At 42.9% G+C, this 14878-nt stretch overlaps 1 protein-coding gene across 2 annotated transcripts in view; it reads left to right on the plus strand.

Moving 5' to 3' along the window:
* Positions 1-14878, plus strand: part of LOC311619414 (cytochrome P450 4V2-like) — a 171126-nt gene that overhangs the window by 42418 nt on the left and 113830 nt on the right. The window contains exons 1-4 of one of the 2 annotated variants that reach the window (XM_084877721.1): positions 6749-7136; positions 12054-12166; positions 13543-13628; positions 14370-14560. The exons of the other annotated variant lie outside the window; for it this stretch is intronic. Of the exons in view, the coding sequence (XP_084733847.1) occupies positions 6923-7136; positions 12054-12166; positions 13543-13628; positions 14370-14560 (604 nt within the window). The 5' untranslated portion in view covers positions 6749-6922. Of the gene's footprint in view, positions 1-6748; positions 7137-12053; positions 12167-13542; positions 13629-14369; positions 14561-14878 lie in introns of those variants that run through there. 2 annotated transcript variants of the gene reach the window in all.

Genomic DNA, 14878 nt, shown 5'->3' on the forward strand with positions numbered 1-14878 from the left:
AGAGGAGGGAAGTTAGGGGCAACTGAGCCACCAGGGAAGGGCAGTTGGGTGGGACCCTGGCCTGCAGGGGAGGGCAGTTAGGGGCAAATGAGCTGGCAAGGAAGCAGTTAGGCATGAATCAGGCTGGCAGGGGAATGGTTCGGGGTGATCAGGCTGGCAGGCAGAAGCGGTTAGGGACAATGAGGAAGGCAGGGAAGAGAACAGATATAATACTGGAACTAAACCTTTTGGTTAGAAAAATAATAATATTTAAATTATGATTATTACTCTATTGTACAAATTGATCACATAACACTGTCCACCACTAACATTTCTATGGCTAGAGGCCCAGTGCAAGAATTTCACTTTCTCTGCTCTCTGGCTCTGCTTTATTTTCTCAGCCTGGCCTGCATGCAGTCTCTCACAATCTAGGATGCTCTGTACCTGTCCTTCAGTGAAATCTAAACTAGCTATGTGGTGGAGTTGAGGCTCACAGCTTAGAAAAACATGAAAAAGTATAACTAAAATGCCATTGAAACTATCTTTTGGATCCTAAACAGATTGGCTCAGTGGATAGAGTGTCGGCCTGTAGACTCAAGTGACGTTAAATACCTTTTTTCTTTTTGAAAAATACCATCTGCGTGGACTGTACAAAACAATGCTTTTGAGTGCTGGAGTTCTTAACGTGTTAATGAGAATTATTTTTGGTTGGTGTTTCAGGTTCGCAGTATCCACCCAAGTCTTTTCAGAGGACAGCTCTGACTCTAAGAAAGAGATTCCAAGTGGCATCTTGATGTTGCTGCCCCAGAATTGTAGCCTTTCCTGGGCCACCCAGAGCCTCCGCGACCACTTGTCACTTGGAAAACAGAAGAATAGCATTAACTGGTTTGGCTCAGTGGATAGAGCATTGGCCTGCAGACTGAAGGGTCCCAGGTTCGATTCCAGTCAAGGGCATGTACCTTGGTTGCTGGCACATTACCTCTTTGATAAAAACTCCAATTTAAAATTTGTTTAAGAAGTTAACATTTCTGTGTGGTCATCACCATGGATTTATTATTTCATCAAATGTTTATCAAGCACCTTCTTTTTATTAAGATTTTGTTCTAAGCATTGGACTGAACAAGATCAAGTATTTGCTCTAACATAACTTCGAGTCTAGTGGAGGAGGCAATCAGTTTTTTGATACAATAAATCACTTGGATACTGTTTTTGTTGTACTTGTTTTCAATAACCAAAGCACCAAAAATATAATATAAGGTCAGATAGCAATACATGCTATGAAGCAACCTAAAATAGGGCTTCAACTTTGGAAAGGAAAGGCTTTATTGTAGAGGTAATATTTGAACAAAGATGCAAAGAAGATGAGATAAGAAGCCATGTAGCTATGAAAAAGAGAATACTAGACATAGGAAAAAACACACACGGGCCTAAAATAGGAGCATACCCAGGGGTTTGAAGAACAGCAAAATGGCCTTTGGGGCATAGAATGGAATAAGCCAGAGGGTGAAAACAGATGATGGGAGTGGAGTGATTAAGATCCTTTTTGGCCTGGGAAAGGGAAGGTTATTTGAAATAGGAAGCAACTGGACAGTTTTTAGGACAGAGTAATGCAATATGACCCGAGATGATGTGTCAGTCATATGACAATGATGCAGCTCAAAGTCAGAGGACTTTGGATGTGTTTTGAAAGTTAAGTCAGTGGGATTTTCTGTGGAATTTGATGTGAAATGTGACTAAAGAATCAATATTGACTTCAAGTCTTTGGCTCGGACATGTTATGTTTGAGATGCCTATTGGATGCCCAAGTGGAGATGTTGAGGTATTTGGGTATCTACACCTGGGGTTTAGAGAAAAGGTATAGACTGGAAGTATAATTCAGCAGAGAGATGGTATTTAGGTACTAAAATGGATGAGATAACCTAGAGAGTGAGTACAAAGACGCGAGGAAAGAGTTCTGGCCCTCTTTAACATCTGGAAGTACAGAATGTGAACTTAAAGCAGCGAATCCAACAATAAAAATGACTGGTGAGGGAGAATAAAAATCAAGAGAATGTAGAATCCTTGAAGTCAAATGGAGGGAAAAGTTTTTCAAAGAATAAAAATGGGCATATCACTACAGATCTTACAGATGTTAGAATTTAACCAGTATACTATGACAAATTTGGTATGATAATTTAGATGAAATTTTCAAAGTCCTTGACGAATATTAGTTATCACCAGACAAAGAAGAAATAGTAAACCTGGAAAGGTTTATATCCATTATAGACTTAAATCTATAATCAAAATCCTTCTCTCAAAGAGAATTCTAAGTCCTGATGACTTCCAGGGTTAATTCTTACAAATATTTTAAGGCTAGCATAACCTTTATACAAAACTGAAAGGATATTATTTAAAAAAAAAAAAAAAAGAAAAAAAAAAAAAGAAAAAGGCCAATCTCATCTTTGAACACAGATGATACACTTCTAAGCAAGATCAAATCAGGCAGGTATGAAATGGGTAATAAATGCCATACAAATTAGATATATGTAAGACATTCAATTTTGGTCTACCATGTGATAAACAATCAATGAACAAATGATTTCAAAGAAAACAAATATATGATATTTTCAATAAACAGAGACAAAGTCTTTGAAAAAAATCATAATAAAATTTCCTAGTAATCTAGGAAGAGAAGGGAATGAGTATCATTTGCTTATGGGTATTTAGTGAGATCAAAACAAAACAAAACAAAAACAAACAAACAAAAAAACCCTACAGCAAACTTCACACTTCAAGGTAAAATATTCAAATATACCCACTGAGACCAGAAGCAATGTAAAAAGTTTCTGTTTTCCTCCAAAGTTATTCATCACTATACAGGATGTCCTAGCCAGCTTGATAGGGCCAAATTAAAATATAGAGGGTCTTATAAATTGGGGAAAAAGAAAAAAATTATTCTTCACAAAAAACATCTTTGTGTAGATAGAAAATCCAAAATAATCTACAAATAGACTTAAAAATAAGTATGTGATTTTAGCAAACTCATTGAATATAAGGTCAACATAAAATGCACTTGCATTTCTACATACTAACAATATTTAAATAATAAAGGGTAAAAGTTACTACTTTTGTAGCCTCAGAAACATCAAATAATAAAATCCATTTAATAAGATGATTATAGTAGTTAGGAATCTCCATAGAAACAGAATTAATCTATCTAATAAAAGAGTAATATGTAAATTGACAATCATTCCAACACACAAGATGGCTACCCCCATGTGGTCAAAGTTCCTGCCCCCATGTGGACACAAGATAGCCACCACAAAATGGCCAGCAGGGGAGGGCAGTTGGAAGGGACCAGGCCTGCAAGGGAGGGCAGTTGGAGGCAGTCAGTCAAGCCTTCAGAGGAGGGTAGTTAGGGGTGACCAGGCAGGCAGAGGAGGGAAGTTGGGGGCAAACAGGCTGGTAGGGGAGCAGTTAGACATCAATCAGGCTGGCATGGGAGTGGTTAGGGGATGGTCAGGAAGGCAGGCAGGTGAGCAGTTAGGGGCAAGCAGTCCTGGATTGTGAGAGGCATGTCTGACTGCCCATTTAGGCCAGATCTGGAATTGAGTCTAAATGGGCAGACATCCCTTGAGAGGTCCCAGATTGGAGAGGGTGTAGGCTGGGCTGAGGGACACTCACTCCCGTGCACGAATTTCATTCTAGTAAGATATATATGTATATGTATGAATATATAGGGTGTCCCAAGAAATGTATACACACACTTTTAATAATTGTAAAGGTAGAGTTTATTAAAATACATTTCATTTTCAAAATTGAGCTATCAGTTGTTAAAAATGTATATACATAATTTTGAAATTCTCTGTATATATGACATCTGAAACAACCATTGGTCACAAAATGGCTAATAAGTTGTAGAATAGTCAAACAATGGAATACTAGACAATTATGAAAAATACTACACACCACAATATAGAGTCACCTCACATAAATAATGTTGAGTTTAAGAAGACAGATGCAGCCAAAACCAGTTTGGCTCAGTGGGTAGAACGGCGGTCTGCGGACTGAAAGGTCAAGGGCATGTGCCTTGGTTGCAGGCACATCCCCAGTAGGGGGTGTGCAGGAGGCAGCTGATCGATGTTTCTAACTAGCCCTCTCTCTTCCTCTCTGTAAAAAAATCAATAAAATATATTTAAAAAAAGAAGAAGAAGAAGAAGACAGATGCACAAGAGTACATACAATATGATTTCATATTCTATTGTATGACATGGGGGGTAGTCATATAGAACTGATTATACTTGTCCATAAAACTGTACTTTTTAAGTAAAGTGCACTTAATCTGGTCTTAGTGATTCAACAATTCATGACAGTATCCTGTTATCCTGTTAACTTGCTATGTATAAGCATGTGAATAATATAGTTTTATATTTAGCCAGCATTTATTTTTTTTAATCTAAATTAAACATATTTTCCATATCAGGAATCATTCCAAGTGACAGAAATTTTAAGGAAATCAAAGTGTTAACAGTTACAAAGCTTTGCTTTGGCTTATAACTTATTCTGGCCCATGACTTTAACTTTCAAAGGCATGTATTTCAAGCAGGGGAGAGTAGCAAAGATCTTCCAAGTGGAAAGAAAGTTGTCCTTGAATATAGAAAGAATAAGTTAGGAGTCAACTTCCTATTCAGCCGGATGAGTGCCATGAAGCTGACGTAGCGGTGATAAATGTAGGTAGATGGCCTTCACCTTGGCAATGCCATGCTCCCTACACACAGATTCATTACGTTTCAGGGTGAACATCTGAAGACGCAACACTGTGAACTTGGTTGCCAGGAGAGAAGGGTGTCGCCTTGGGTTTCTCTCATGCCTGGCCATCTGACCAGTCTAGTCTGGAATTGTGGGCAGTGGCTCCTATCTGGTAACAAATAGGATGAGAATGATGACTCAGGGAACAAAGAGATAAGGCTTCTGTTTATTATCCCTTTTCAAAAAATCCTCGGTGCTCTCTTTCTCACCCACAAATTGCCTTCAAAATAAAGATACAATTTCTCAGCCTGGGAGTCAAGGTCTGTTCAAGCTGGTCCATGCTACTTGGGAACATGGTCTTGTCCTGGTCACCCTGAGCCACCCTGTGCTCCAAGCTTGAACCCATGCACCCTGTGCACACTTGCTTGAACCCATCACGCCCTTCTCTGCTTTGGAGCACTTCCTGCTCCTGTTGGCTGCTGCCTGAGCACTCCTCCCTCCCCCTTCTCCACTTCTTGAGGGGAGAGGTTACATATTCCTTGTTTAGTCCACAGAGATGAGCAGAGAGTCAGGTACAGACAAACCCCATAGTTTCATAGCTGTGGTAGACTTTTAGAGAGATGAGATCTACTTAATGATATTAAAAAATATGTTGTAAAGTCTTAAATAGATGAAATAATACCAAAGTGAATAACATAAAGAATGTAAGTTCTTCTCCGCGGACATCCCGTAAGGTTGACCAGTGTTTGTCCTCCCAGACATTAGTCTGGCTGCAGAGAACTAAACTTTTTCTCCCCAAAGATGGCATTACATTATGTACTCTGTTCTGCAGCTTTAAGGTTTGTTTTGCATTTACTATTTCCTGAACCTTTCCCCATGTCAGTGCAGAGAGATGACTTAAAACAAAATCAGTTGGAGGAAAGCCTTCAGCATGCTTTTCTCTGCCCAAAGAGGCCCTGCCACCTGCCCAGGAGCTGCAAGTACCACGGAGGGGACTGAGCAAAGTGGGTCCAGGGCGTTTCTCAGCTTCTGTCCTCTCCCTGGGCGCCCCCTGTCACTGGGGACCTGCTCCTAGGAGAGGGCACGCCTGGCCCAGAGCCTTTGGAGGAGGGACCGCCTGCAGGGAAGAGAGGCAATCAGGAGTGGGGCCCGCTACCTGCAGGAGGAAAATTCCTTCAGTGCACACAGCACAGAATTGGGGCACCCTGCTCACCATCCTTTCCCCTCCCTCCCTCCCTCCCTCCCTCCCTCCCTCCCTCTCTCCCTCCCTTCCTTCCTTCCTTCCTTCTTTCCTTCCACAGTTCAGTGGTTTGTCTTAGAGAGTTACTTCATCATGATTGTTCATCTATCCAGCCCCCACTCTGATAGCATCTCTGATCTCTACCTCCTCCAGAGACCTTGCCCTTTGTCCTCTCCTACCCGCCCCATGTTCTCTTGGTCCCGAGGACAATTTGGACACCATTGGGATCACAAGAACATTATCCAGCTCTCCCGTGACCTGATGACGAATTCACCTCCCCCCTCAGGTTGGATCCCAGGGCAAAGTAGGGAGCTGTTCTCAATGGATGCAACCGCCTCCCGCGCGCAGCCAGGCCCAGGACACTCCTGGTTGCGCAAGGAAGCATCAGGAGGCTGGGCGCCCGGCCAGGGAAAAACTAACCCCCAAACCGAGCTGCAAACCCGGTTCTTCCTTCCATTCTAACACAGCCCGCTCACTGCTCAACGGAGATCACCCACCCCGGCCCCAGGCGCCTCTCCCTCCCGAAGTTGCCCTAAATGGCACCCCGTTCTCCTCCCCACGCCACCCAAGTGCCTTCCTTTCTTCTCAGCGCCCTCTGCCTGCAGCATGGGTCTTCCGGGCTTTCCTTTCTGCCTGAACCAAACACAGAGGCCCCAGCGCGTTACGTAGGCCTCCGTCTGCAGGACAACCAGCCGGCGGGGCTTTCCTCCAGCCGGGCGGCCGCACCCAGTCCCCACGCCCCCGGGCAGGGCGGTCCCCGAGCGGGAAGTCCCGCTGCTGGGCGCCTGGGCTTGTGGCTGCAGGAGGAGGGAGAGGCCATTGGGCCTGGCGCTGCTCCCTCCCTCCCCCGCCCTCCGGCCCGCCAAGCCCGCCCCCGGGAATTGCGGGGCTCCGCCCAGGGCTGCCGGGGCTGGATCAGGTCCCGGCCCCAAGGTTCTGGGTCTCAGTCCCCGCCCGGAGCCCACCGCTGGCGCGATGATGACCGTCTGGCTGGTGTACCTCGGGCAGAAGCTGCTGCTCTGGGGCTCGCTCAGCGCCTTCTCCCTGGCGGGCGCCACCCTCATCCTGAGCTTCCTGCAGATGGTGATGAGATATGCGCATAACTGGCTGGAAATGAGGCCCCTCCCCACCATTGCGGGCGCCTACCCGTTTGTGGGACACGCGATGATGCTGGAGCGAGGAGGGAAAGGTAAGGGACTGCGCACCCCATCCCTCCCTCAGGGGTTGCTGGGCCCTTTGCAGGGAACCGAGGCGCGGGAGCACCTCCTGTGCAGCATCCGCACCCCCGCCTGGAGCATGGGACTGGAGATGCAGGTTGCTGGGTGAGGGCCGCCTCTATCACCCCCTGGATAATGGGTCCCCAGTTCTCTCCAGTTTCCATTACATCTAAGTGCAGTGTTTCTAAATGCCTGTCCCTCTGCCTTTTCTCTTCTCCCTTTCCCAAGTCCTGGCTGCTGCTATTGTAGCCCTAGCAGGCTTGGCTCAGTGGATAGAGTTTTGGCCTGCAGACTGAAGGGTCTCGGGTTTGATTCTGGTCAAGGGCATATAATTGAGTTGCAGGCTCCATCCTCAGTGAGGGACATCCAGGATGCAGCTATTGGTGTTTCTGTCTCTCTCTCTCTCTCCCTCTCCCTGCCTCTCTGAAATCAATACAAATATATTTAGTAAGAAAAACAAAAATAGCAACAAAAAGCACCGCCTGTCCTAAAGGCAGACACAACTTATAACTTAGTCTTCCTCTCTCTCTCTCTCTCTCTCTCTCTCTCTCTCTCTCTCTCTCTGCAAATAAGGAACAAGAAATGCACTTGAGAACAGAGCCTCTAACTTCAGAAATCACAAGACTTGACCACAACTTTTATTCCTCCTTGGCCCTTCTGTAGAGGTTACATAACAACAATGAGTTATGATGCTTTTCATCAAGGCCTGCCCCAAAAGGCACATAGCAAGTTTAATGCTGTCATTTCAACTTCACAAGAATACTGAGGCCTCATGGGAGAGTGTTACCAAAATATAGAAAATGTTTCTGGCCGAAGACATCCAAGTAAATCTTTAACCAACCAAACAGCAATGCGACTAATGTTGCAAGTGATGCAGCACATTTTGATATATGGAAACCACATGTGTAAAATCATCACAGCGAACACTAAAGGCAGAGCTAATCTTCCCTCCTACCCAAAGGCTATAATATGAAAAATAATGGTTTAGAAATCTAGGCCCCTCCTGTGTGTGTGTGTGTGTATATATATATATATATATACAATATACTTAAGAAATCTCATCATAGTCTTTTGGGGAATTTTTCTAAGAATTGAAATCTCTGGTGAATACGATCCATTTCAAAATACACGGTGAGTTACTGGATTATTTAAAGTAATTCTTCTTATAGTTACTTCCGGAGAGAAGAGAATGATAACACAGTATCCTTCTCAAGGTGTCTTTTTAATGGATCAACAACTACAGGATCTGGACATATGACCAACCTTTGGTACCTTTCTGCTTGTAACCAAGTTGCTTGACTTTAGCAAGTTCCTTAAAACTCTTTTAAGTTAGAGTGTGTTACCCTTTACTTGTAAAAGTCACTGTAGTGCAGTAACTTGGAGGATTTAAGTTCATGCGTGCATTTTCTAGACCATTGTCCGGAACCTGGTTTGAGTCCATTTTTTCATTGTTAATCATGCACCTATTTGAGGCCCTCCTTTGTGCCCAGCATTGAGCTCAGCAAAATTGGGCAGAGCACAGCATTTAAAGGTCTATTCCCCACCCTCAGTACCCTTGTGTCTTATGCAGAGGCTGTGCCTTTCATTCTGGCCTAGGAAGTCTCACCTGGAGAATTGCAACTGACTCCCAACTAGGCTGCTGAACTCCATCTTTTGCTTCTCCAGTCCTTTTGTCAGCACCTGTCTTCCCCAGATGCTCCCTGCCATGGGGCCCACCTGAGGCCTTCCAACCACGGGTGTCGATTTCCCTGTCTCTTCTGCCAGACCAGACCAAGGCAGTGGTTATGGCCATGCATGCTACATACATTTTGACACTGTTGATGGGATCTAGCTCCTTTCACTGCAGTTTAGCCAATGGTTTGCCTGGAATCGGTGTGATGTAATGGGGAAGATGGCACAGAGTGTATCTGGGTGCCTGGGGTACACAGCCAGGCCTGTATTTACCAGCGCTGTGCTATTGTGCAACGACTCAGCTGAGCACAACTTCCTCAGCTGTTCACTGACTTCTGTAATAGTGTTTCTCATCTGACTGTGGTGAGGCATAAAGACATAGGCATCGGCCAAAACCGGTTTGGCTCAATGGATAGAGCTTCGGCTTGGGGACTGAAGGGTCCCGGGTTCGATTCCGGTCAAGGGCATGTACCTTGGTTGCGGGCATATCCCCAGTGGGGGGTGTGCAAGAGGCAGCTGATCGATGACTCTCTCTCATCGATGTTTCTAACTCTCTATCTCTCTCCCTTCCTCTCTGTACAAAATCAATAAAATATATTAAAAAAAAAAGATATAGGCATCGGAAACCCTTAGCTCTCCTCTGATCAGCAAATAAATATGACAGAATCAATGTTAGCTAGCTTAGAAGATTTATTATTGGGTTTTGAGGGTCCCACATGTGCAAACACTATAAACAATTATTCCTGTTTCTTCAGTGTCACGTGCAATGCACATCCCTGTGCTTTAGCCTCTCTCCTGCTGCACTTTGAGCAGCTTGCCCTGAAGCCCAGGGGTGGGGGAGCTGAGGGATGGGAGAAGGAGCAGGGGTAGTTGAGTATGTGAACAAGTATTGGCACAAAAAAGAGCTGGAAAGTTTAATAGCTGTTTTTCTTATTCCATGGTAATCTGTCTGTGGGGCCCAAATTCCCATTTAAAACAACCTCAGGTGCCATCTGTATTAGTAGCCTCACAGTGCTGTGGGCATTAGTCCTGTTGCTGTCATGGGGCATTCCCTTTGCCGAGAAAAGCCTGGGTACCACATGCCTCCCAGCCAGTGTGTTCTCCTTATCTCTCCCTCCCTGGATTTTGCCAGCAATCTCAGGACAGTACCTCATTTCCCAACCTAATTAGAAAGCTAGTCTTCTGGTGAACTCAGTTGATTGACTTGGGCTCTGTCTAACCTTTGCAGGTCTTTTCTCTGAGGGCTGGACCCTGTACCCCAATCCTTTTGCACTGTGTTCCTCCACCCCACCCCACCCACCCCCACTCCCAGGTAGCACTAACCAATTCAGTGTTTCCTGAGCTGATCCAGAGTTTTGTCATTGTTTGAGCTTTCTGAATGTCAGGCTGCATTCCCCAGATGGGGCCTCAGGGATTTCAATACAAAGTTTCCCACTACTTCAGTGTTGTTGGGATTACTGGTCACCATTTTCCCCCACTCGATACAAAGACCAGCCATAAACCAGGACCCGAGCCCCTAACACTGGCTGCATGGAATTCCACCCCAGAAGCTTCCTGCATCCTTTGACTAGGAATCCCAAGTTATCAACAGATCCCACACACCTCAGTGTTATCATCCTAAAATATAGCTCTGTGGTTCTAGTACTCCTCAGGAACTGTCAGATATTGCCTAGAGACCATAAAGGAAAATCCAACTTCTTTAGCCTTGCAACACTCCAGGCTCATCTATCAATGTTATCATCCCCATCCTGTGCTCTGGCTAAGCCTATAGGCAATTCTCATACCTCCCTGACTCTGCTCTGCTATTTCTGCTGCTTGGTTTACCCTCACTGCCTTTTTCTTCCTATGAAAAGCCAACTCATTTATTTGTGCTCAAAAGCCATCTCTTTCTTGGAATTTCTCTGGTCCTTTCAATGCAAATCGATAACTCCTCAGACTTAACCTTCTAATTTAGCCCCATTTTATTTGACCTGATACTGTGATTAGTACCACAGTGACCATCTCCTATGATTCTAAATTTCTTGAGAGTAGGGATGTGGTCCTTTGGTGGTACATGTTCCTTGCCTATGGAATGAATGTGTGAGCATGAAGTGTTTTCTAGAAAAAGTAAAGTACTTCTGTCATATTCATTCTTACATCTAGACATGTCATAGGAAACTGATTTGATTTATTACCAACTTTCCCTATCTAATCCCTACACTTTTCTCAGTGCTTCTCAGTAATTATTTTTAGCTTAAGGATTCTTTCTTCTATTCACTACTAGAGGCCCAGTGGATGAAATTCGTGCATGGAGGTGCGGGGGAGTAGTGAAACCTTGAATTTGTTTTTATTTGATTATATTTGTTATTTGTTATTTTTTGTTTTATATTTTACATATGAGTTAAATCAGACTGTTTTTGTCCTTGTCTATCTGACATATTTCACTTAGCATAATACCCTTAAGGTTCATTCATCTTATCACAAATGACAATATTTTATCTTTAAAAAATATTGATTTTGGAGTGGAAAGGAGGGAGAGAGAAACATTAGTGATGAGAGAGAATCATTGATTGGCTGCCTTCTGCATGCCCCACACTGGGGCTCAAGCCTGCAACTCGGGCATATGTCCTGACTGGGTCAATGCTCAACCACTGAGCCATGCCAGCTGGGCCATTATTATCGCATCTTCTTTATCCATGCATCCACTGATGGACACCAAAGGTTGCTTCCATATCCTGCTTATTGTAAATAAAGCTGCAGTTAACATTGCTGTGCATATATTTTTTGAATTAGGGTTTTCATGTTCTTCAGATAAATACCCAGGAGAGGAAATGCTGGATCATATAGTAGCTCTTATCTCAACTAGATGAGGAGCTTCCATACTGTTTTAGAGGGGGTGAAAGGGAAGCATCTATCTGCCAGGGCTGGAGAGCTGGGACAGGTTTCCTTTCCGATAGAAGCAGAGCCTGAAGCAGGTCAGGAGAAACTGAACACCCTCAGTGCTCTTGGGAGGCATGTCATAAGGTCACCACAAACACCCACAGTGCTTGGCACTTCTCAAGTTAACCAGGTTGTTGTACATATATCACTCATAATTAAATTAGCCTCATAATTCTGCATTAATAATTTAGTAAGGACACTTGTGTGGTTATATCAAATGAGTTGACCAAAATAAAAAGAGTAAAAAACCCAAAAAGACACAGTAAGGAACTTACTTAAAATTAAATATTTTCTCCTAGAGTTTTTCCAGCAGCTGATCTGTTACAGTGAAGAAAACAGAGGTGTGCCACTGATAAAACTCTGGCTTGGCACAGTACCAGTAATAGCCATGTATAAGGCCGAAACTCTAGAGGTGAGTTTATGATGACTGTGATCAATGTTCCACTGTATATTTGATGGTGTGAGAATCTCATCAGAATAAACAGCAAATATATGTCCTTATATTTAATGTAATTCAAATCAATGAAGATTCCATTAAATATCTAAAGCTGCAAAGATGCCATTTAATGCTTTCCAGATACAGTCTGAGTTCTGAGAAGAGTAGCAGCTTCTACATGTATATACACATTTGGTATCAAATAATATATTTGTCCTTCTTTTTTGGGAAGTCTTCAGTTGAACAGAACCATAAATAGATTATTCTATAAATTGAGCTCAAATCATCTGCCAGGCACTGTTTTAAGATTACAAAAATATAAGACTAATAAAATATAAGTGTTTCCCTTACAATGCTCAGAGTATCCTTTATACTTTTATTATTTCAAGTTAATTTTTAAAAAGAGAACACTAATCTGATATTAATGGGGAAGATGTTGTTAATTCACATTATTGAAATTATTCCTAAAACATGTTTACCTTTCTTTTACTTATCATGATATTTGGGGGTATTATCTGAAAGTTTGATGACAAATGATTTTGTACAGGAAGTAAAAATGGGATAAACAGACCACTCTTCTTTGGAGCAAAATTAACAGCAGAATTTCCTATGCTTGTTGGGCTTGGATACATCTTTCTTACTCATTGTGTAAAACTCTTAGTGTCTCTGGTACCACACTGCAGAATCTACTGGCCCAGAGGAGACAGCGAGAGGGCCACATCTGGGGTTTCAGCCATTGCTGGCCTAGTGTGAGTGGGCTTAGTATATGTGGATAGAGATCTGTCCAAAGCAGGGAACTGCAGCAAGAAGCCTGAGAAGAATTTTGTGCATATGCTCTTCCCTTCTGCTTTACTTTGGCTCCAGACAACCTAATTATACCCAGGTTTCTCAATGCTACTTATACCCTGGAGACAATCAAATTTGCACCTAGTATAAGCCTTAATCCTGAGCTGCATACCTGCTTTCAGACTATGGCAACTTGAATGCCTCCAATTCCACATAGCTGATCATGAACTTGTGATTGCCATCTCCCTAAATGTGGTCATTCTTTGATTCACCCACCTTCTCTTCCCTCACTCCTACCCTCACTAAACAACTCTACGTGGCTCCTAATTCATGGCAGGGAATTCTCTTGGACATTTTCCTTTCAGAAAACTCCAGCTAGTCTTCAAGAGCCAGTGACAGTTGTATGCTCCAAACTAATTGGATTTGAGTCATAGTAATGAATATGAACCACAACTAAGTAATTGTTATGAAATGCTAATTTAGAAAGTTATTTTGTTCTAGCCCAGTATTCTTATAATTAAGGTGGCTTTCATATCTCTGTCTTTCATTTTCCTTTTCTCTCTAAGGTAATTTTAACTAGCTCAAAGCAAATTGACAAGTCTTATCTGTACACCTTCCTACGACCATGGCTTGGCCTAGGACTTCTTACGAGGTAAGTCAGTGTAAATCAGTAAAGCTGTCTTGTTCGTAACTTATGTCAGGCACTGACAGGAGGTGGTTTTCAAGAATGTGCCATCAGGAGTAACAAGAAGCTGAAAAAGTTGTGTAATTATGGGCCTCTGAGAGCCAGGAACCCAGGATGTAGAGTAATCTCCAGCCATGGCATTCAATAATGATGGTCACCTGTGTTCGAAGGAGGGTAAGAAAATGCCAATGTATAAAAGGAGTGCGGCACCTGGGAGTTTTGAGCAGGGAAATCTTGAAAATTCAATGAAAAAGGCAATCATCCTCAGCGAAGTAAGGGGAGCACAGTAACCTCAGTCCTTGTGCTGCCATCCAGCAGCAGGACCCCATGAACTGAGAAGGAGAAAGCAGGACTTCCATGGGGACTTTGGAGACTTTGAAGATGTTAGGATCAAAGTAGACTCAGGGAGCTCCTTGATCTTCAGAGGCTGAGGTTGGAAAAGCGGGGACATTTCTAATTTTTGGAAACTCAGAACTTAGAAATTTAGAAAACTTCTTAAAATTTTCAATTTTGATGAGTGTTCTTTTAAATATTAGTAATATAGACAATATCTAAAATATATCCATTCTGTAACTATATATCAATCTCTCCTTGTCATTCTGACCTAAACATTTGGGAATCTGTGGATTAAGGAGAATTCATTGTCTTGACTTTATTTGTTTTGAACGTTACTTTTCTCTTCTTTGTAATCATGTCTTGCATTTCTAGTACTGGAAACAAATGGCGCTCCAGGAGAAAAATGTTAACACCCTCTTTCCATTTTACCATTCTGGAAGAGTTCTTAGATGTCATGAATGAACAAGCCAACATATTGGTTAAAAAGCTTGAAAAACATGTTGATGGAGAAAAATTTAACTGCTTTTTTTACATCACTCTTTGTGCCTTAGATATCATCTGTGGTAAGTCTCATTGATTTGTTTCTAGAGCTACGGTGTAAACAGAAAATGGCCCAAGTAGAAAATAACACTTCACTGGGAAGGTAAATGAGGGGTTAGACAGGATATTGGCTTCTTTGGGGTGGTCCTTCCGCTAAACTGGGCTCCTGAGAAGCAGTGCCCACTGCTAGGGCTTTGAGCAGAGCCAACCTGCCAGGAAGGTCAGAGGGAAGAAGGAACAGGAATAGAAGTAGAAGAAAAAAGGGTGCAATAGTGAAAGGGGAAAGGAACAATTCTAAAACATATAAGAATTTATCTTATTTTCCAAGTGTTTGCCACTGG

Source organism: Pipistrellus hanaki, assembly GCF_964339955.1.
Source record: "Pipistrellus hanaki genome assembly, chromosome: 3".
Classification (NCBI taxonomy): Eukaryota; Metazoa; Chordata; class Mammalia; order Chiroptera; family Vespertilionidae; genus Pipistrellus; species Pipistrellus hanaki.